Genomic DNA, 22,684 nt, shown 5'->3' with positions numbered 1-22,684 from the left:
TAATGTCTAACTTCAACTAATCCACGAAATTGAGCTACACATCCACCAGTGTCATCAGTAAGTTACTATCTCTCAACAGACCCAGTTGAACTCCACTGGTCACTGCTTCTCAGTGTTTATTTTTTAAGTCATTAACCTACTTCCTATTATGAAACATTGATTCAAGCCTTAGTTATTCTTATCACAACTAGTACCCCTGTCATCATACTATCAATTTGTACTTTTTACTTATAATGTTTATTTATGTAATCGATTCCACTGTTATCACTGACTCATAAACTGCCTTGGTTGTTTTAGCAATTTATATATGCATGTAAATATTGCTGTATACTAGAGCAAAGGCCGATGAAGATCTAATTGAAAACAATATAATTCACTTATTTATATTGTTCAAATTAACAATATAAGAATTCCTAAAAATTTGTTTCTTCTTTTGTATGTGAACAATTAGATTGTTAATGTTTAATTATCAATGAAAAGTTTGTTATCTGTTCCGTTGTATCTGGGGTGATCATTTATAAAAAAGAAAAAAAAATCTTTTACAACACTAGTCGGAATATTATTGTGTCTGCTGAATAAGGTAAAAATATAATCATTAAATAAGGCAAGAAAATGTCTAAAATCTTGTTTAAAATGAAGAATATGTGAGCGAATAATTGTTTTCAATAAGATCATCATCAGGCTCTACAGTTATAAGTTCATAATTATTTTGACCTTTATAAAATATCACAATAATTATAGACTTATAATTGTAGAGCCTGATGATGGTGTTATTGAAAACAATTGTTCGCTCAAATATTCTTCATCTTTGAGTACTCTATGGGGATTTTTAAACTGTTAAATTCATGTTTAAACTTAACAAATTAACAGACTAATAAAGTAGTATTATCAGGAATTGATTCATACAGTTGATGTAATCAACATATCTTTGTTTTATGAAAATAGATGTGAAATATTCATCATAAACTACATACTTTAATTAACAAAGTTGAATGAGGCAGTAATGACGATTGTTTCAAATATACAAATACATAAAAGCATAGAGTTTTATCTCTATTCTTCTAGAGATTCAGTTGAAATTATCCTTAAAACAAAACTCTATTATTGAGTTAATGTACGTCTTTTGTTGAGTGTTTTGATTGGTCTAGAAAAGGGTTTAATTTTGTGAAGTAACTGAATAGGGAGGATAGTTTTTATTTCTAGTTTATTTTATGGGGAACTGCTTTAATCCTAAATTTTGCAGCTGATGTTCAACAGTACTATCAGTTAAATTTGTGTGGCACAGTGATAGTTTGTTAAAATATATCCGGCTATTATTATTATTTATTTACTATTTTAACCAATTCAATTACCTTAAGTGTAATAACTAATTTATCCTTGTAACAGGATGTTCGAGTGTTATACCAAGAACAAACGGCCGTCCAATACTTCTAGGTTTTTCAGTAGTGGTCTAACATTGATCGGATCATGATTTCAATGAGAAGGTTTACATGACAAAATATTTTGAACACGGCAGTTCTACTATTTTCAACCACTGGCTCTAGAAGTTTTTAATGTCATACTCTTGAAAACTACACCTTTTCCAAATAATTCTCTTTTTCATGTACAAATTCTATGTGAAATAATATTTGCTGCATATAATCTACAAAGATCAGTATTGCCGTGATAAAGTATAGTGAATAAAAAAAAGATCAATATATTATATGCAACAAGACATAAAGAAATGATTTACATTAACTTTTCTGTCGTTGTTTTTTTTAAAGAAAAGAATTAAATGAAACATTCATATGAGAAGTACAGAATAAATAGAAAGGCTAAAGTATAGAGATTAAATACAAGTAAAATATCTATTTCTTGTTTTAATCATTTAACTTCATTTTTCAGAAATGGGAAATATTTTATTGCTTTTCTTAAAATATCTAATCATCACATGTTTAGTCCAAGGTTTTTTTGATCTATTTATAGAACGAATCCGACCTTACCTTAAACTATTACCATTATGCAGAAATAATAATAATAGTAAGAGTATTGAAATTTACAAAATTAACAAATTCGGAATAAGAGAAGGGTTTATAGTTTGTTATGTTTCTTCGCTTGAAGTTATCAGCTAGAGAGTATTTGAAAAGGAGGGATAATCCAACATTTCATCGACAAAGATCCATGAAACTATACTATATCGAGTTCAGGACTTGAAGGTTTAGTGATAAACACTATGCCATCAGATCATTGAGTGAGAATGATTTATTAGATGATTTTGATAATTTCAGTTTATTCTCAATATTTAATAACGATTATTTGATGCCTTCTACAATAGCTTTTTCACCACTGGAGAAAATGAACTTTCGAAATGTTTTGTATTTATATGCGAGAATCTTGTCTTAGGACATGGGAAAATTTAGGTATCAGCTGGACTCGAAACAACAGCAGTGATCAGCAGTAGCTCCATTGAAGAAGCTAGATGACTGTGTTTGACATGGTACGTCAAATTGTATGCCATCGGCTAGCAAGATGATAACCTGTTTTGTTAGTCACTTATTATTCTAGTGACCTTGGAATATTCATGTGAATAGCACAACTGTTCACTCTTATCTGTTTTGGTTTAATTAAAACACTGATGACAGTGGTTTTAAAATATTTACAAACTATCAACAGACTACGTAAAATGGTGAAGTGACGATTAGAAAAATAAGATTTTGAGGAGAAATAAACTTCAGTAATGAGAATAAAAATAAGTCACATGAAAAACATTTACCAGTTTCACTTTCTATGTACCTCAGACTTCCCGTCATATAAGTAATTACCTTGTAGAGCAATGAATTACTGTAAATGTTATAATAGTAGATAATTTGAACTGTCACTCTCAATCCCAAATCATATACAATGTTGAAATAGGGAGTGACTGATTAACTTTGTCAAAATCAGTTAGCATACAAAATCTCAATGATCAATAAGTCAGAATACAAAATGGACTACATGAAAGAAAATATGTACAAAAATTACAAAAACTGTTCATTAAATAAGATATCATTAGACCATTCATTTAGTTATCCACTTATCATTTTTAAAAAGTGTTGTGAATACAATAACTCAAACACTTATTGATAGAAAACGCTTAACCCTTAATCTCATCATATTGATTATCAAACTTAAAGTGATTACGTTAAATAGTTCCATTGTGAGACAATTTCATACAAAAAGTCATGTAGATGACTGTCCTGGGTTCGAAACTCGTGAGGCGGGATCGTGGATGCGCAGTGCTGAGGAGTCTCACAAAAGACGAAACGGCCGTCTAGTGCTTTCAGGTTTCCCATGGTGGTCTAGCTTCAAATGACACATCATTTCAACTATTGAAAATAACTTTAAGTTCATATTGAACTTATATATGGTATTTCTTTGACAAATTGTTAGTGTTATGTGCATAATTTCTGCTATTGATCAGGGATAAATCATTAAATAAATGAAATGCAAGTTTCAATGAGAATTCTTCAAATCTTATAATTACAATTGTAAAGAGAGTTGTAATGCTATTTTATTCTACTTATTCCTAAGGTATTCATTATTTAATCAGAGATTGAAATACTATACAATAAAATCAATGACTTGATGGTTAAAGTAATTAACTTTTAAATACGTTGTGGATTAGAACCCCGTTTAACCCTGCACCTTTTAGACAACCAATATTTATCACCAGTGTTGATTATAAGTTGTAGCGGTCAAACCCAGTACATAGGTCAATACTTAGTGAATGAGTTACACTGAAAAATAGTGTTCACTAATGCTGGAACATCAGGTTAGACAGAGTGCTTACCGAATCATATGTTTTGAAGGAGCAAATGGATAAGCTGTGATTAGCTTGCTTGAATGCATTTGAAGAATGTATATCATTCAAAAGATGAAACTGTATCCGCAACTTAGCTGCTCTCGACCGCTTTTAGGCACTGGACACTTCACATAGTATAGTTTATAGACACATTTTTAAATAACGATCGATGCTCAATATAAGTCTAATGAACAATAGCGAGCACAGTGAGTTTAATTATAATGTGTATACTAGAAAATGAATCTGCACTAAGAACCCAAATATTATTAGTTCTGATTCATGAATATGCCTCTTTCATCAATCTAATTACAGCCTTATGATCATTACAGAAGTTTATTTCTCCTCAAAATCTTATTTTTCTAATCGTCACTTCACCATTTTACGTAGTCTGTTGATAGTTTGTAAATATTTTAAAACCACTGTCATCAGTGTTTTAATTAAACCAAAACAGATAAAAGTGAACAGTTGTGCTTAACCCTTAATGTCATCATATTGATTATCAAACTTAAAATGATTTCGTAAAATAGTTCCATTGTGAGACAATTTCATACAAAAACAGTCATGTAGGTTAACTGCAAAGTCAATTGTAATTATTGTTGTTATTATTAAAATGGCATGGTATGTAGTAATGTTTTCGATTAGTAAGAGAACAGAGAAATCAAATAAAAACATCTTTTTGTTTTAAACAAATGGCTTTATAAAGGTCGTGAATTTCTAATTGCAATTTTCTTTATGATTAGGGATTAGTTAAGAGAAACAGTCGGAAATCTAGCAATAATAGACAGTCGTTTAGTCCTTGTTCAAACTATTTTAACTATGGACAGCAGTAATATTCTTTCAGACAACCGAATTTAGAGTTTTTCCAAGCAAAGATGGATAGTGTCTAGCATTGGAATTTAAGATGCGGGTTCCCACCTGTTTATGACTCGTCAGCCGGATGTGCCTACATCTCAGAGTTGATGTTTGTGACTTAAGGCAGTATCGAGGCAATCCGCACAAGATGCACACATGCCAATAAGAGACTTATCAACTGCAGTCCTAAACACCAATTAGAAGATTCAAACAAACAATACAAAATGAATTTAAAGTATTTAGGTTTAAAAAATTCACAATTAGGAATAGAATGGCTGTTTCTTGATTTCTATTTTTCAAAAAAAAATTATTCAACTACCATCGAATTCTTGTTATAAATCACTTTTATAAAAATTTGTAACCCTATAAATATATGAACTGGAAATACTTGAAATACAGTAACGCTAACCTCGTGTAAACATGTATATTGAACATGATATGGTGCAACTTTTTCTTCACCTTTAATTTCTACTGAAATAAATAAACGGATTGCACCGGAAACAGCACTTTTATCAGTACGTTTTTCTAAAATAAAAAAGAAATAATGAAACCAAAATACATTAAAGATAATTGGTAGACAATGAACGAGAGTAACTAGAAAATGATATAAGTAAATGTTCGAAGAACAATACAAAATGACAACATCTAGACAGTTCTTTGATATCATGCATAAGAAAACAAAACAGGAAAATCAGACGATAAGTAATAAGGAAAATGCAATGAAGACTGATGTATATATATGTGTGTATTTGAAGAAATGGAAACTAGGACTAATCATACAAAGCAATAACATTAGTTTCAACTGGATATTTCTTCAGTTTCACTTGATTGATGAAGACAATAATTTTCAATAATATCATGTATGATACAAGAAATTTAAATCAGGATTGAATAGAAGGAAAAAATTTGAGAGAATCTGAACTTTAAAGGTTAAATAAGAGGTCAGGTGACAAAGTGGTAGAATGTTTGGCACTGTAACTTCACTCTGTCAGTTTCTAGCTTTTATTTACTGGTTATCTCAATTTTCCACTAATATGATTGCTAATTGCAATCGAATCTTTTAGTATTAAGTGTAAGTACATCTAAACTATTTAATAAGTCATTAGCTCATTTAGTTTTGCTTTCATATTCTGTCATAAACGTTTCTCTATAAATTACTCCAGCGCATAAAATACCTCCAGGCCGGACAAAAACTAATCAACCACTGAAAATGATAGAGAAAATAGATTTAAAAAAAGATTATCAAAAGGCAGTAAATGGTATCGACTTGTTAGAGAAATTCATGTCAAACCATAGGAATACAAAGATTGGTATTCTAATCAATAACAGTTATGTCATCTATATTATTTCGATCACTGAACCAATACTGCTCCCCACTATTTATTGTTTTAATCTGCATAATGATAAAAAAATTACCATGAAACACCCATAAAAATGCATAGAAACACTATGGAAATGTTATAGGCCGAATTAAGGCAGAAAAAAGGGAAACAACATCATGTTTTGTTTTTCATTAGCACAACAACAACCATAACAAATCAAAATATACGAGAATTCACATACAGTTGGGATTATTCATTTCTTTACATTCCATTATTTCAATTTATTATTAGAATAGACAATATAAAGTGACAATATTCAATTAGTTTTCTCTGTATTACTGAATAGAAACAACAGATTTTTATAAGGAATATAGAATTACAATTAGGTTGTGTGCTTCTTGTTTTTTTCTGATAGAATATACGTGCAGATATTGTGTAATCAATCACTGTTTAGTTTTCTAAACAAGAGTAACAATTACAACATCGATAATTATGATAGAATAGTTAACAAACTATTTATGTAAGAAATTAAGCTGTTAATGGACACATGCAATTATAAGGTCATGTTTTCTGATATAACACATAAAGTCAATAAATAGTTTTTATTAACAAACTCTTCCACTAAACTAGTCTGTTTGTATTTCGTAAATAGTTAACTGTAATGATCTTATTTCTATGACACAGACTACATTCTAAATCTACATCCCGAGTATATAACTACATAGTAATGCTTCGTTAAATATAGCTGTTTAAAATAAACTATTTAGTGACAATTAAGATAAAGCTTAAATTACAAGATGACAGAAAACAATACAATTTCATAATTTCATGTGATATCTGTAAATCTTTGGTTCGACTTATGTACAAATTCATGGAGTCCGCTCCTTTCTAGTTAAGATCTTTTTGTTTAATCATTATGATGAAAATGGTCGTTGAGCTGAATGAATTTCAAAAAAAATTACTTTACTAAATTAACTACATAAATATTTACGAGAAATTCGAAACTCATATAACATAAAATGTAAAAGTTCTTTGACCACTTTTTGAAAGCAGACAAATAAGACAAGACAAAAAAATTTCGTCAGATGAAATAGAGAAGAGTTTCTGAGTGTATTAAGTATGATTATCAAGTTCAAAGAATAACAAAATAATAATAATATTATTATTAAATAACCAAGAATATGAGATTTATAAAAAAACGTGAAAACACTGTTGCGTAATAATAAAAAAAATTTGTTACCAAGGTAAGTGAATACTAATGTTGTAAACGTTTAAAAGTAAATTGAAAAAATTCTAATGTGATATTATCTTAATAATTGAATCTGTACACTATTACGTTTTAAGTTTTACGTAAACCTGTCATCTTTATTTATCATTAAATTATTTGAAATTTATCTAAGATTTGTTCTAAGAAACTTCGACAAATTATACTCCATTGTACTCTTTCAAATCAGTTAATGTTTTCTCATGTATATTTATGTGTGTTGGGTGGAAGATATTTAATAAAGTACGTTTTCTCGGTTAAATTCTTTTTACTAAATTTTACTGTAGAATTAATGTTTTATTGAAACAGTAAATTTTATGATGAATTCAACATCTTTTTTCATGTAATCTTGATGTTATTACCTAAGTAGCAGTAATAGTACTAACAGTGGTAGTAGTTCGAAACAGTAGTATATATTGTCGTTGGAAATATATCAATATTCACGCCATATATGTTAATCGGACAATGATTATTATACTTGTAATACTATGAAATGAAACATATGAATCTGATGTCAGACCAATATTTTTTTAGCCAAAAACTGAAACGTGTTACAAGTTTAGAAATAAAAACAATCAAACTGTACAAGTCGATTGATCTTTTTACAAAGAAATAGTTCATTTATTTTAGTGAATGTTATAATTTGTAACCTTGTCTATAATGTGGTATTGGTTTACCGTGAATCATTTGTGTATATCACATAAAGGAAGTTAATAAAGTAAATTCCCACTATTTAGTTGGGACGGTTGTTGAATTTTAATGAGAACACAAACCAATCAAAGTTAGATAACTGTTGAAAACCTGTTGTCAAACCTGTACCCCATTGGATCCCGGCTCAGTAGTTTGAAGGTTAAACATTCAGGCGCAATACCGACGGTCTTATATTCAATTCCCTAACGCATGCTAATGGATGCGCGCTTCTGAGGTGCCCCATACTAGGACAGAATGGGCGTCCAGTGCTTTCATGTTTTCAATGGTTGTCTTAGGTCGGTTTATGAATTCGAAAAAGCAGATTTTTTCCACTAAGAATATGAAAATGATGAAATCAATAAATAATTCTTGGAGTAGGATGATGAGTGACTTGAGTATAATTGATTAGGATGGGTTACAGTTATTTATTTTCGTTAATTTAAAGATCCCGTCAGATTGACAGTCAAATGTAGATGCGAAAATGTTTTCATCTAGTTGTTTCTTAAATGTATAATGCTTTCTTTAGAAGTATTTTAGTGAAAACCGGATACATCAACATAGATGGGAAACGTTTTAAACAAAATCAAATTGATTATAGCTCAAATCGAGATAATTTCGTGTTGGTTACTGACATTTCTAGCACAACTTATTATTAGGCATTCATAGTTTAAGAAAAACCATACATAGAAATCCATTTTGACAAGATGAAAATAGTAAGCAATCAATATATAGATTTAATGAATATCGATGAGAGCCCTTCTAATATAGTTTCTTTAAAACAAGATTTCAAATATTAAGAAAAAAATCCAGTGAGAGCTGACAGACAATTAATAAGAATTCGAAGATTAAATAACATTTTAGTGTAAACTATTTTTTTCGAATTTTTCTCTAACTACAAACATACCAAGATTATACCATACATCCATTTCACCGGATAAAGTACGCAATTCAATAATAGCTTGACCTAAGAAATCATCAGATTCTGCAGTGAGCTTTGAACGAAGTTTAGCACGTAAATCATTATCTTCATCCCTATTTATACATAACAACGATTATTTTGACAATATTTAAAGAAAATATGATAACCAAGAAAATAAATGGTTAAACATAAAGAGATCAAGTACAACAGTGAATAGTATATTCAAAGAATAGTGAATCCAACAAGGGTTAATATTTAACCAACAAGCATATGAATAACACATATAAACGAACAATTATGATTATCAATGTGAATAGTAACAACAAACAAGTCAACACATAATATTTAATATTAGTTAGGAGAACAAACAAAATTGACCGATATTACCAAAAAAGAACAAATTGAACATAAATAATCGTGAAAGAAAAAATGTAAATTAAAATAAAGATATAGTTATCATTTTGATTATTTTGTGTGGAATTAGGGTATGTGGAGGAGGATAACAGATTTGTTAAGGTGTACAAATCCATTGTGCATTTAAATACACATACATATCATAGAAAGGTGATTTTTTTTTGTAGGAAATAATGTTGTGGTATGAATTGGGTAAAAAGTAGTGATGGATAAAAGAACAAAGAAAATAAAATATAATTAGAATAATTTTTTAGAAATTTATAAAATAAACAGTTAATTTAAATAAACGATTATTTTCGATAATTGAACTATGAGAAATCGGATTTATCACGTCTACATATAAAACTGACTTACTATAGCCTGAACACGTTATGTCGAGGATATAAGTCTACAAAACGGAGCTAGGTTCTGCAACCGATATATATTATTACTAATGGACGGTATATATATATATATATATATATATATATATATATATATAATGACTGAAATACACATATATGTATACATAGGTACATGCGTCAGCCAAGATGAATTAATATAGACTACAAAGATAGAGGAAACAACTACCATTAACCGTTAGACATTTTCACATAAACAAACATCCACATTTATATATAAGTGGCTAAGTACAGAAATATACAAAAGTACGTATTTTCTAATCACCATTATTAGGTAGAAAAAGTAAAATATAACAAGCAGTATGAGGAAAGAGTAATTTGCTTTTTTGTTTTTGATTTTCCTTTTTTTTTTAAATTTCATCTGATTGTGTGTAATTTGTAGAAAAAAACTATTTATTACAAACACATGCTATGGATGATTACCTAAATTGTACCAAACATCCATTTCTCCACTCAATGTACGAACTTCAACAATAGTTTGACCAAGAAAATCATCTGATTCACGTGTAAATTTTTGACGAATTTTTGATTTTAAATCGTAATCTTCATCCCTTTTTTATTAGTTATCATAAATTTAGTTTTCAATTTTCATGTTGTTTCATGTTTACCAAAGATTTACAAAACAAGTACGTATATATATGAAAACATAATAAACAAGTTAGTTTAAATTGATATATACAAATAAATACATTTGAAGTTTATTATTTTCATGATGAATTGATATGAGCTAGAGAACTATCGAAAAGAACAGAGCAACAGAGAGTAGTTTTATATCTCATTAGGGATAGTTGATAAACGCATTCAGGCACCATGACCAGTCAGTGAGTTGCACACTATTGGTCAGGAATTTCAGGTTCGGCCAATTTTATTAACACATGTCACTTGATCTTTAATGGTTCCCTAACTGATATCTACTTGTTTGATAAGCTTACTTCCAAAATGTGAAAAATCAATTCAAAAACTAAGTGAACAAATAAGTATATATTTTTGGGCAAAATAAATATTGGAGTCAGAAAATAATAATCCGTACGTATTGGCATTACGCTACCATCTTAGTTCAGGCTAAAGCATATCAATTAAATCACAATAATAATCCTTTATATTTCTATTTATCAACTATACTTTTATCATTAAGAATAGTGACGTCATTAATTGTTCTTCACAAGATTCCTTGACGTTTTCAACTATTAATGAGAAAAATGGATTCTTAAAAAAACATTCACTTACCATATGTGAATGCAATTTTAGGACTATTTTCATTATAGGTTTGTAAGTGTGGAAACTAATTTTTAGTATATGCAAAATACACGTTTTTGTTAGCCATAATATGTGACATATTTAGTCCCGTTTCGTTAATTATAGTCAACCATCACTTTTTATTAATAAACTTCAAATAAGGAATATGAGAGATATGATGATTCTTGATTCTTAATTGGATGTTCAATATAAAAACTGGTGCAATCAGTGAATAACATACATTTTCTCTATTTAGTCAGAGTGAGATATGAGGAGTTATGGTTAAAGCTGTTAATTAATGCTTGAAAATGATGTATATACACTTATTCTCACCGAACGATTCAGTACAATTTATTATGAAAATATATGAAATAGAATCACTTTGTTTCACTGATGGAAAATACCAAATAACTGGGCAATATATTTATGAAATCAAGCGTAGTAAAAACCCTGAAATACTTCAAATCATAGAGTGCTTTGACAATCCCACATGGGAGAATTAAGATTACATAATCAAAATAGAATTCGTTACAAAGTGTTTTTATTTAAGAAACTAAACTACGACACAATAAAGTGTTATATGTGCGGTACAATGGTGATGGTGTTATATGAATTCTCGAGTATCACTACCTAAAAAATTATACTGGGTGATGTGAGTAATTAAACACAATTCAAGTGGGTTAGGAAAAATAATTAAGTGGGCTGAAGTGACATACTTGGTATCAAACTACTGAAAACTATGGCCGTGTTTATTTGACGAATTCATTCAAGTTTATTAAAATGTAACGAACTACTTATTTCAGTTGCCAGTAACATGATGTGTGATTTTTGCTTAAAACTTATATGGTTATTCTAATGACTATTATTTTAAACATTCACTACATATATTATTATTATCAATATTATCGTCAATATCAGCACTTGATAACTACTGACACAAACTGGCATTTTGATTCGATCATTTGATTTTTTTATTAATTTTGCTGAATTCAATGTTAGTTTATTCTTTGTTTCAGATCAAATAAAAAATCTAGACGATGACACGTTTTTTAACAAAATAATTACTGTTTAATCGATCTTATTTATTTCACTGAAAAACATTTAGTGTCAAATAAATATAGCAAATGACTAGTTCAATCGGACGATATCCTCAGCTAAACCATGTCGAGTCATAGAAGTGTTTTGTTGTTATAATTTTCAAGATATTTAGTTTACTTGTAGGTAAATATTGAAAATAATTCACCTAATTCAAAGAGAGTTACATCGGAAAAAATATCTTCCTGATCAATGATTCATGTCACTGATTACATTTCTACTTTTTTGGCAGTATTTACAAGATTCATTGAAACAATGACAGAAGTTTACGGAATGAATTACCCATACTTTGAGTTGTTATGGGAAAAAAATGAAATTTGTATTAGATATTAAACCTTACTGCACACAATGAAAACAAAGCTGTATCATTTTAATAAATGACTGATGGTTTTATCTTAAGTTTTATTAATAGGTATTGGTTATTAGTTGACAAGTGTTTTGAACATATCCACAACCGTATTTCATTTTGAGATTCAAACGAATGTTGTCCAACATTCTTTATATAAGACAATGTTATGATGATGTGTAAATTTCATTATTTAAAATTATACAAGCACTTTAAAAAGACATCCTATTCATTCTAACATCAATTTGTAGACTGTCAATTTCAACAACTACAAAAATATTACTGCAATTTAGATTCATCCCACTAGTTAAATGATCTTTTGAATGCGAATTCTCTATCTACAATAATATTAGATTAAAAGTTAACATTGATGAATAGACAAGAAACTAAAACTCATACTGAACAATTGAAATAGTTAAACTGTATAATTACTTCCGGTTTTGTACAATTTCAACCGTGTTATAATTACGATAGTGCATGTAAAATGTCCACATTAATCAACTATCCATTTCAAATAAAATACAGATTAAAATATAATCTACAATGGATAAATAATGATCAAGAACTAGTGAACAGTACAATATGATAAATATTATCTAGACATATATAAAAATAATATTTTTAACTAATCACGTACCATACTCGAATTTTAATTCGATCTGAAGCATTATGACATTCGCTAAAAGAAATAGAACAAATAAACAAATACGATAACTCTAAATGAATCAAAACATCAGATAAAAGTCATAAATACCATGTTATAATTATGGCAAAAATACCAAGAATTAGAATATTGTATATTGACTTCACTACTCTTTAAGAGTAAAGAATTGTATCATTTCATAGGCATGATTTTAATATAACTCATATACTAAATTTTTTTTATCTAGTCGCCTTTAAGCAATACTTTAGTTATGCGACTGGTAATGATTCTATTTAGTTGTTTGAACTGAAGTAGTCAAAATGAAGTAGAAATGTACCACTCACCAGTTTGAACCCAAATGTCTCAACAACACTACTTGTATCTACTTGAGTGATGCCAAATTATAAAAAATCAAATTTTTTTCAATGTATTCAAACAAAAATTAATTAGTTATGATAAAGCATCCAGAAATCTATCGCTAAAAGTCAAGATGAAATTTATGTGAGGAAATGAAAGAGGAAAACGTCATACGGCGACAAAAATAATAAAACTAGGGGAATAAAACTCAAAGTGGAACATAGCTAAAATAGAATAGGAGACTTGTGATTGGTATTGAAGTTCAGGATGTGCATCAAATCTTATCTAGGACTTGTCAGCTGGATGTACTTGGATTCCACCATTGATGTCTCAAATAGAATAAAACGCAAATTCTTGGATTCCACCACTAGTCAGAATTCGTCGATTCCGAATAGCTTACGATAAAATGGATATAATGAAATAACCTATGCAAAATGTATATCTGCTGATAAAGACTGACTCAAATTCTATCATGAAAATCAACAACGTAATAATTCAAACCCTTACGAATAATGATATCATTAAACTTCTTCAAAAAAGTGCACAATATTTGTGTGGACAACTAAGACTAGAACACAGTAACTACTAGCTTTTTTTCGAACAGTGTTTGAAAAAATCTCAAGACATTAAACTATATTATTTTATATTATATCCAGATGGCAAAAAATAAGTAAGCCATGAAACTATTTGACCTTTCACGAAACTATTGTGGTGTGTGGTACTGATGTCGACAGAAATTAGTAGAATGCACCAACAATCGAAAGTGAAATGCGTGGTGGTAGAAGATTAAGAATATCGAAGAGAGGAGAATGAGAACAATGAGTGATTGGTGTGGAAAGGAAGAAACAGTCAAGTCTGAGACAATTGATTGACATTTTACAAATGAAATATTTATCGTACGGTTCTCAGATTTTACTAAGAGATTTTGTAATATAAATTCATTAGTCAGCGATCAAAATAGAATAGAATGTATTTGGAATGTCTGTTGTTTGTTGTTTGACTTCAGTTTATGGACTTATAGTATTATTCTGATATGGTAGAAAATATTTGTAGTCCAAGATGAGGATATTGAAGATGCTGTATTCTCTGAGCTGGACGGTTTAATCGGCGTCAGCAGAACATACTTCAAAAATAAGTGGGCAACTAGGATTTCTCCAAATCTGAATAATAACTTGTATAATTAAAATGGAGTTATGTACAACACACTTAAATTCCAGGTCAATAGAAATACCTGTTAATCAATAACAAAGAAATTCTAGTAGTCCGTTTATTTTAAAAGTATGTACTATCAGTGTTCTCTAGAAAAGCAATGAGAACTTGATGAATCAATCATCCTGCTCAGGGACAAATAACATCAGCAATCAATCATATTACCCAAACAATAATCGTAATCGAAAATTTGCTTACGAAGATATAATATCTTAGAACAAACGGTATAAAAATAAAGATTTTTACTTCTCGGTTTTTGTTAGATAACATTAAAATAGTAAATAATAATTAAGTCTGTAATAATGATAATAATAATGTGGTAAAGACAATGATAATCTATTTTACTTACAAATAGAATTTTTCATTCCAAACTGGATTAAGCTCTTGTGGAACAGTTTTTGTACGTTTTTTAACTTTACCAACTTGTACTGTAACATAAGGATCACTCGTACCAGTTTTATCTTTGCCAATTAAACCTTGTGCACATTTAACTGAAAATAGAAATACAAACTAAGGAATATTGTCCAGATAATCATCAGGAAAGATAAAATATAAAATAGTAGCTGGACTATATAGAATAAAACTGATAGAACATAGCTTAAACTAGCCGGGTCTGTTGCATATATAATTCACGATAGTTTCAAATTGGTCAATAACATCTTAGGTAGTGACTAAACGTGTATTACGTTATGAAAATTAGGAATAGAAGATTTATCGACGTATTTTGTGAAGAGTAATGTAGTATAGGCTGATATCAAAGCTTGGATACCATTGAACATCTGAGTGGTATTGGATAAATGTTTCTTCTTAGTACACGATTCTTCAGAAGGGTTGAGAATGCTCAACTGGTTATTCAAACAATAAATATACATGCAACAATATGTATACTTCTTTTAATTAATTGTCAACTTATGATAAGCGAAATATGAAGAATTTGTAGTTGATTATAATTAGCTTTTTCGTAGAAAGATATTATTTTTTGAAAAAACAGCATGAAAACGGAAAAAGCTTGTTTAGACCTGCTCTGTAAATGTCCAACAGTCATAAGAAGGTTTAAACAGTAACGCATTATCAAATTTTGTTATCAACACCATCTGGTTTTTATATAAATCCTTGAATTCGCCCTCTTTTATGAAGTATACTTAATTGGGAATCCATGTTTCTAAACAAATATCATATTTTTGTTACTATTATCATAATGACCGCAAACTTAAGAAAATTAGACAATTTAATACATTAAAATAGTGAAATATTTCCACCTCAGACAATGAATGAAGGGTTGTACAAGATCATGGACTGATTGAAGTTAGATATTAACCTCATTGGATGCAGGATCAGTGGTCTAGAGGTTAGGTATTCGCGCCCGAGACGAAGGTCCTGGGTCCGAGTCCCACGTGCGGAGTAGAGGATGCGCACTGCTGAGAAGTCCCATACTAGGAAGAAACGGCCGTAAAGTGCTTCCAGGTTTTCGATGATGGTCTAACTTGAATTGACTTGTGAATTCAACTGTTAACATATTTCATTGATCAACGCTCAAGTTATTTCGTATGTACTTGTAAAATGTCATTTAAGAAGGGGGTAGGAAAATTGGTTATAAGATGTCTAGTTACGAGCATTATATTAAAATAAATCATGTGAATATATAACATATTAGGAGAAAGCTACGATGGGTTAATTGCAATAATAATAATAATTATTATTATAAAGTCATGTGAGTATGGTATGTAATAGAAACAATTTTGACAAGGTAATCATGATAACAGTGATCTGAATTGGGAAATATTAACAATCTCCATAGTGCAAATTAGAACAGCACATATGAGCGAACAAGGTAGTTTTTAGTTAGATCTTCACTAGGCTTTGGTGATACTCATATAACCACATACATGTATCCATGTATGCATCCTGTACTTCAGAGTACAGGCTGATGAAGATCTATGGATCGGGAAAGATAAATGTGTAAATTAAGAATGGAGTAGGGCAGGAATATATGGAAAAACGGCTGGTGGGGAGAGTAAGAGTTTATAATATGTGATTTTAATGTGTGATGTGACCCAGTTGTGCTCTGTGGTAAAAAGAGATTCTAAATTTACCGCTTTCTAATGAATAAGATAGGTTTTCTGGAGTTGATTATTCAAATTTATCAATGATACATTTTGAACGTAATTAAGCCACATGCAATGCAAAATTGAACTATTTTAACAGTTGGCATGGTCTCACATTCACTCATATATGGGTTATTTTGGCCATGGTGATACAATAAACAAGGGTTTATGACCGTAGAGCTTGGTAATCAGATTATTTGAAACAACTATTCATTCGGATATTTCATATTTTTAAGAGAAGACTAAAATACTGGACAGTAATTCAATCCATCTAATTGAGTAGTACACCATTATCATCAGATCTTCAACCCGAAACTTACTTTCGGAAATTAAAGTGGTTTTGTTTGAATCAAGCTGGGAAAAAATGACTATGATTCTTACAGTGTAAATGCCAAAAATGAGTATATTTGAAAGCGATCCAACGACATTTTGTTAATAACTGCTTTTTGAACAATTTTTAAATGACTGATAATAAGTATTAAATGATTATGTTGGGAATGTTGGACATTGGATGAATGACTTAGTAGTTCAGTAAAACTTAAAGATTCTGAGTTTTTACTCTTGGAAAGTTATGGGTGTGTTTTTCCGAGTAGTTTTAAACTAAGAAAAAGCAGTTATTCAAAATTCTGGTCGTAAACGGTTCTCTAATTAATATTGTTCCCTGTTATATTCATTTCCAGTAAGATATATGGAGATCCTTGATTACTAGAAAAAGTCATGTACATACCAGTAAATAACTTCGACAGATACAAGTGAGTAGTTGTGGCCAAATGAGTGCATTCGTTTCAAGAGTGAGATGAATATCCCCCATAGCATTGAATAAAGGTTGCGCAATATAATTAATTGGTTGTAGTTATAAATCTAAACCACTAAGTCCCAACTACAAGGTATTCTTACGGCCCTGGGTATTATCTTAGATAGGACCGTAGATGCACAACTTTAAGGGGTCCTATACTGAGATGAAGTAACCATTCAATGCTTTCTCTTTTCCAATAATTGTTTCACTACATTAGATCGTTGATGAAATAAAATCCCACAAAATATCGATAATTTGTGTTCATAAGGTTTTATTTCAATATAATCTGTTAATAAGAGAGATGTTTATCTAAACATGCCACTCATTATTTTCTATCATTCTAATAAGCATTAAATACAAAATATTCAGATAGTATTTCTTTTAAAAGCTTTATTCTATTTTTAAAATAATCCTAATTCCATATGGTATAAGTTTGAACAATGTATTTTTGCCTTAAACATGCTCATTATTTTGAAGCACTAATTTAGATGTGCGAATGTAACATTGGATGGAAATTTACGGAAAAAATTTTCTTCCTCCATATATCTGTGTTTTAATAATGTTAGGTCTAGTGGTTAAGTGCTCGCGCGCGACACCAGTAGGTCGTGGGTTCGAATCCCGCAGAGGGCGAGGTCGTGGATGCGCACTGCTGAGGAGTCCCACAACAGGACGAAACGGCCGTCCAGTGCTTCCAGGTTATCCATGGTGGTCTAGCTCTAACTGACTCATGACCTTAACCATTGAAATTTTAAGAACTATTAAATAATTAAAATCTACAATTTTTGAGGGAAAATTAATCCACACATTTTATTTATATTACAATAGTAATAATAATAATAATAATAATGGCACTTACTAGTTATTGCAATTTTTGCTGACCATTTACTAGTTCCATCTAGAATACTTTGTTCGGCTTGTAGTAAATTACGTTCATGTATTTTACTATCTACTTTAAATACTAAACCAAGTAAATTGAATAGATCAGGCATTTCACTAATTCTTTGTGACATTAATGCTTTAATTGCTTGCATAATAGTTTGTGCTTTATCTGCAGCTCCTTGTTTAGCTGATTTTTCAGCAGCGCCTAAATTGTTTAAACAAAATATAATAGAAAATTAACATAATATCATGTTACATAAAAAAACGATTGCTTTTAATGTGGAATTATTATTATTATATAGAATTTCCAATAAACTCTAAGTTCAATTTAATAAATAGATAAAAGACGTTTCAATAGGAATATTGACTTTTATTCTTTATGTAAATATTAGGAAATGATGAGTTCTGTCACTCAGATGATAAAAAAAATGAATAAACTCACCTTTGGAAAACCGCTGTCATTGATAGGAAATCCTGAAGTTTTGGTGAGATGCTGTTACTTATAGAATTTAATGTGTTTGGAAGGGAATAATAACTATGAATGGTGATCACACAATAACACCAACTGACAGGGGTTAGATATATAAACCACTGAATCCCAACTCAATAGTTCACAATGCTAGAACTCATACTGCGAGACCTGCAGATGTCGGGTCATAAATGAGCACTTCTGAGACGTCCTACGTTAGGATGAAACAATTATCCGAGGTTTCCTATCCTTCAATGGCTACGCAGCCAAAGTCGGTTAGTGATGTAAAAAAAAGACTGAATAATTTCCACGGAACGTTTCTGTCAGTATATTACTTTCCTTATGCACATAGGTAATAGAGTTTAGATGTACTTATTTGTGATTGAATGTCCATAGAAAGATCACAAGCAGAAATAAATTTGGTAATCTACTGTGGTACACAAAAGTTTACTGATAAACATATTTCCTTAGCAAGATCGAACTATCACTTTTAGTTTGATATATATAGAAAATTAGTATTTGAGAACTTAGCTAATGCTGGAATAATACGAAATTCAGGAGACTATCTGGTCAATGAATAAATCAAATGTCTGTCAGAAAAAAAGCAACAGGGATTATTTGAAATATGTGAATAAGTTTGGATAGTAATTTTTGAGTGATTACCTTTTATTGTGTTTAACATTCAGAATAAACTATATTTTGTGGCATAAATTAAAAGTCACCTACTGTTTATTTTTTGACAGTGATTTCTCGATCAAGTGTTGTTCATTTTGAAAAAAATTGAACGTGGCTTTAAAGATTTTCAACAAGTGAAGTATGAATCTCACAAACGAAGATGACGTACACTCATTGCATTCATCAGTGGAGTAAACGAAATCGTAGTGAACGTTGGAAGTATTTATATATTCTTCATAAATGCACGTCCGTTGTTTTTAAAGGTGAGTGCTTTAGTTATGGAAAACTTTTGAATTACTAGTTATTTATTTGCATAGCAGAAGACAGCAGTGGGAATCATCTATGTCTGACAGCAGGGCTGTTGATTTTCCTAGACGGTCGGAGCAGTTTCTGTTGAACATGCAATTTATTCGTCTCACTAGCAACAATCAGTTCCATACACCTTGAAATCAAATACTACTAGAGTTCTTCAGAAAATGAACAGCCCTATGACATGCAAGTAGGAATTCTATTTTCCTGTAATATGCCCTGTTTTTGGCAGGTTCACCAACAATTAACTACTATTGTAAATACTATTTCACCAGTTAACCACCTGTTCAGATACCACAAATGTATACAGACCGGAAATTCCGAATTCTAGAACCACGCAAGTGCATTCTTTGCGTACAACAGTCAGTTATATTATAACCATAATTTATGATGACGTTTAACGACTTTAAACATTGCAATAAAGACTATGTATGGCAAACTGTTCACTAAATGTTGGCTGTTTTTTGTTCATATTTTCAGCAATACGGAAAAATGGACCGATATTTATGAAGTGTAAATGTTCAAACGTATGTTCACGGAACTCCATCTTAGAATTTATTCGATCGTGTATCAAGTTACGTGAAAAATTGGTAGTGTATTCTAAACACACTACACAAATTCGGTCTTAATAATTTCATCTAAAGCTCAGATTTTTCGGATATCTCTCAGCGATGGCATTTGATGGTTAGTCCATCATCCACGTAATACTGAATACTAATCTGTTTCTTGCCTAGACAGTGTTAGCGCATAAAATACACCTAAGTATTTAGTTCTCATATTTCATTCGTGCCTACATTTTGAAGTTAAATTTATGAGACTGTTTTAAAAGAAAATTACGAGCCATCTTTTTAATAGTATTCCATTTTTAACTGCTTCCAAAGCGGTTAATTATTTAGTATCCCATGTAATGTGGAACTAATATAAGTACTAAGCCCAGAATAAGAAACCAGAAGTTTTGTAATTCATCACGGAAGTTTAACTAACTTCACTTCGATTAACCTGCAGAAAAATATATGTAATTGCCTAAATATTTCAATTTTTAAAGCTAAAACGTTAATTAGTGTGGTACATGATTTCATTATATTACTTGACTAGGGATACAAACGACTCTACACTACAACTAAACGTCAAAGTTACAAAACTAAAATTAGTTAACATCGCCTTGAAAATTGATTGTTCTTATTTTAAATTATTGTTAACACTATAATACGTTCGTATCCACTGCTAACAATTCTCAACTCAGACTTTAGTACTGTAAATCATACTCTTCTTTCTGTCCCACTAACTAAAATAAAAAGACTGGTTTGGTAGTTTAAGCTTTATTGACATCAACCCAAGAATCATCGAAAAAAAGTAAATTCATTTTCAAGAATAACGTATTATTTTAATTCGCTTTTAACATTTAAGTCATGGTATTGAACCCACATTCATTTATTTTCAGTTACTAATTTAAGTAGTATTACTAGCTCTCACACAGAAAAATGATTTGAAGCTCAATAATATGAACTTGTACTTTGTAGCTATGACGTTAATTGGTTAGCATTGAGAATGAAGCGAAAAGTACCAGGTTCGAATTTTGATGTGAATACCAACAAAGAGATTTAGATACATTCACTTGACAAATCTATGGTAGAACTGGATTCCATTGATAGTCACAAAACAACTATACAAACATTATTGTTAGTTTAAAAATTGATTCCAAACTTTATTTTAGATGCAATATTGCGTTTGTGGTTGATTTATATGCTAAAATGTCACTTCATTCGTCTTAGTTTGAGAACCCAGAAAATACGATTACTCCTCAAAAACAAAATATTCAGCCAAAAGGAGAATAAATTACCTGTGCTTGGCAATTGCATTTACTTATATTCACCAACTATACAATTATGAAAAGTTAATACATTATAAAATATAAACATTAAAAATTGTTAACTCACGTTGTAAGCAATCTGAATTTAACAATTCACGACATTTGTCATGACATTTTACACCACATTCTGTACATCGTAGACCTTGTCGTGCCAATCCCCAAAGAAGACCTTCACATTCATAACAATAAGTTGGACTTGTAGCAGTCCATACTTGAAAGTTATGCGGTGTATTACTTGATATTGGATATAATAAAGCTTGTAGAGTTTTTTTGTATACATGTTGTTTCTAAACATAATTCAAACAAAAAAAAACAGAACAAAATGTAAGAATAGAATAAAAACTCAACTAAATTTGAATATATATTTATCAAGTCGCGAAACAATCTATTCACCAAGGGAATTTTGTTCAAAGAATTCATGTCTTAAAACAGTATAATCGTATATATATTTCGGTATCATATTTGTATTTTTTTTAAAGTAAACTATATGCTTGTTACAATATGTTATTGTATTTGATACTCGATAATGTGTAACTAAAAATAAAATTTTGAAGTAATCATATTGAAAAATGAATAGTCCAGACTGTAGAAAATCTTAAAATATCTCTAATAGAGTGTGCAGTAAAGTTCATTTACTACTTAAGTGAATATGAATAGTTATTCATTTACACATTAGTTTCCATTGCTACCTCAACTAAGATCAATCTATAAAGAATGCTATCTACAAATAAAAAATAATCACTGTTATACCCGAGCGAAGATTAAATCACGAGTAACTTCTGAGACATTAATTGACTAATATTATCTATACATTCTTATGGTATAACTATTCAATAATTAGATTAGGTATATTTATATTCCTCTTATTGTAAGCTTTATTTTGACCTATAATTTATTATTGTACGATTTGCTGTTCTTAAGCTATGTTCAGTTTATTGACTACTGCCTCCCACTTTCACAGTCACTTTTTGGCTTTATTGTGTACAAATGTTATTCCCTATTTTATGGTGCGT

The 22,684-nt window shown here is 29.9% G+C and overlaps 1 protein-coding gene across 1 annotated transcript in view; it reads right to left on the bottom strand.

Annotated features, from left to right (window-relative positions):
- The window catches only part of UNC13C_3 (Protein unc-13 C), a gene marked incomplete at its 3' end in the record, with an annotated part of 136,419 nt that overhangs the window by 48,372 nt on the left and 65,363 nt on the right, over positions 1–22,684 (bottom strand). Inside the window, exons 22-27 of the mRNA XM_051218576.1 lie at positions 21,739–21,958; positions 18,326–18,553; positions 14,918–15,059; positions 12,997–13,038; positions 8,853–8,980; positions 5,082–5,197 (exon numbers count right to left, since the gene is read on the bottom strand). Coding sequence (XP_051075072.1) covers positions 5,082–5,197; positions 8,853–8,980; positions 12,997–13,038; positions 14,918–15,059; positions 18,326–18,553; positions 21,739–21,958 — 876 coding nt within the window. The remainder of the gene's footprint in view (positions 1–5,081; positions 5,198–8,852; positions 8,981–12,996; positions 13,039–14,917; positions 15,060–18,325; positions 18,554–21,738; positions 21,959–22,684) is intronic.

Source organism: Schistosoma haematobium, chromosome 1 (genome assembly GCF_000699445.3).
Source record: "Schistosoma haematobium chromosome 1, whole genome shotgun sequence".
Lineage (NCBI taxonomy): Eukaryota > Metazoa > Platyhelminthes > Trematoda > Strigeidida > Schistosomatidae > Schistosoma > Schistosoma haematobium.
The sequence above is the reverse complement of the archived record's forward strand: the minus strand, read 5'-3'. Positions and strand labels throughout refer to the sequence as shown.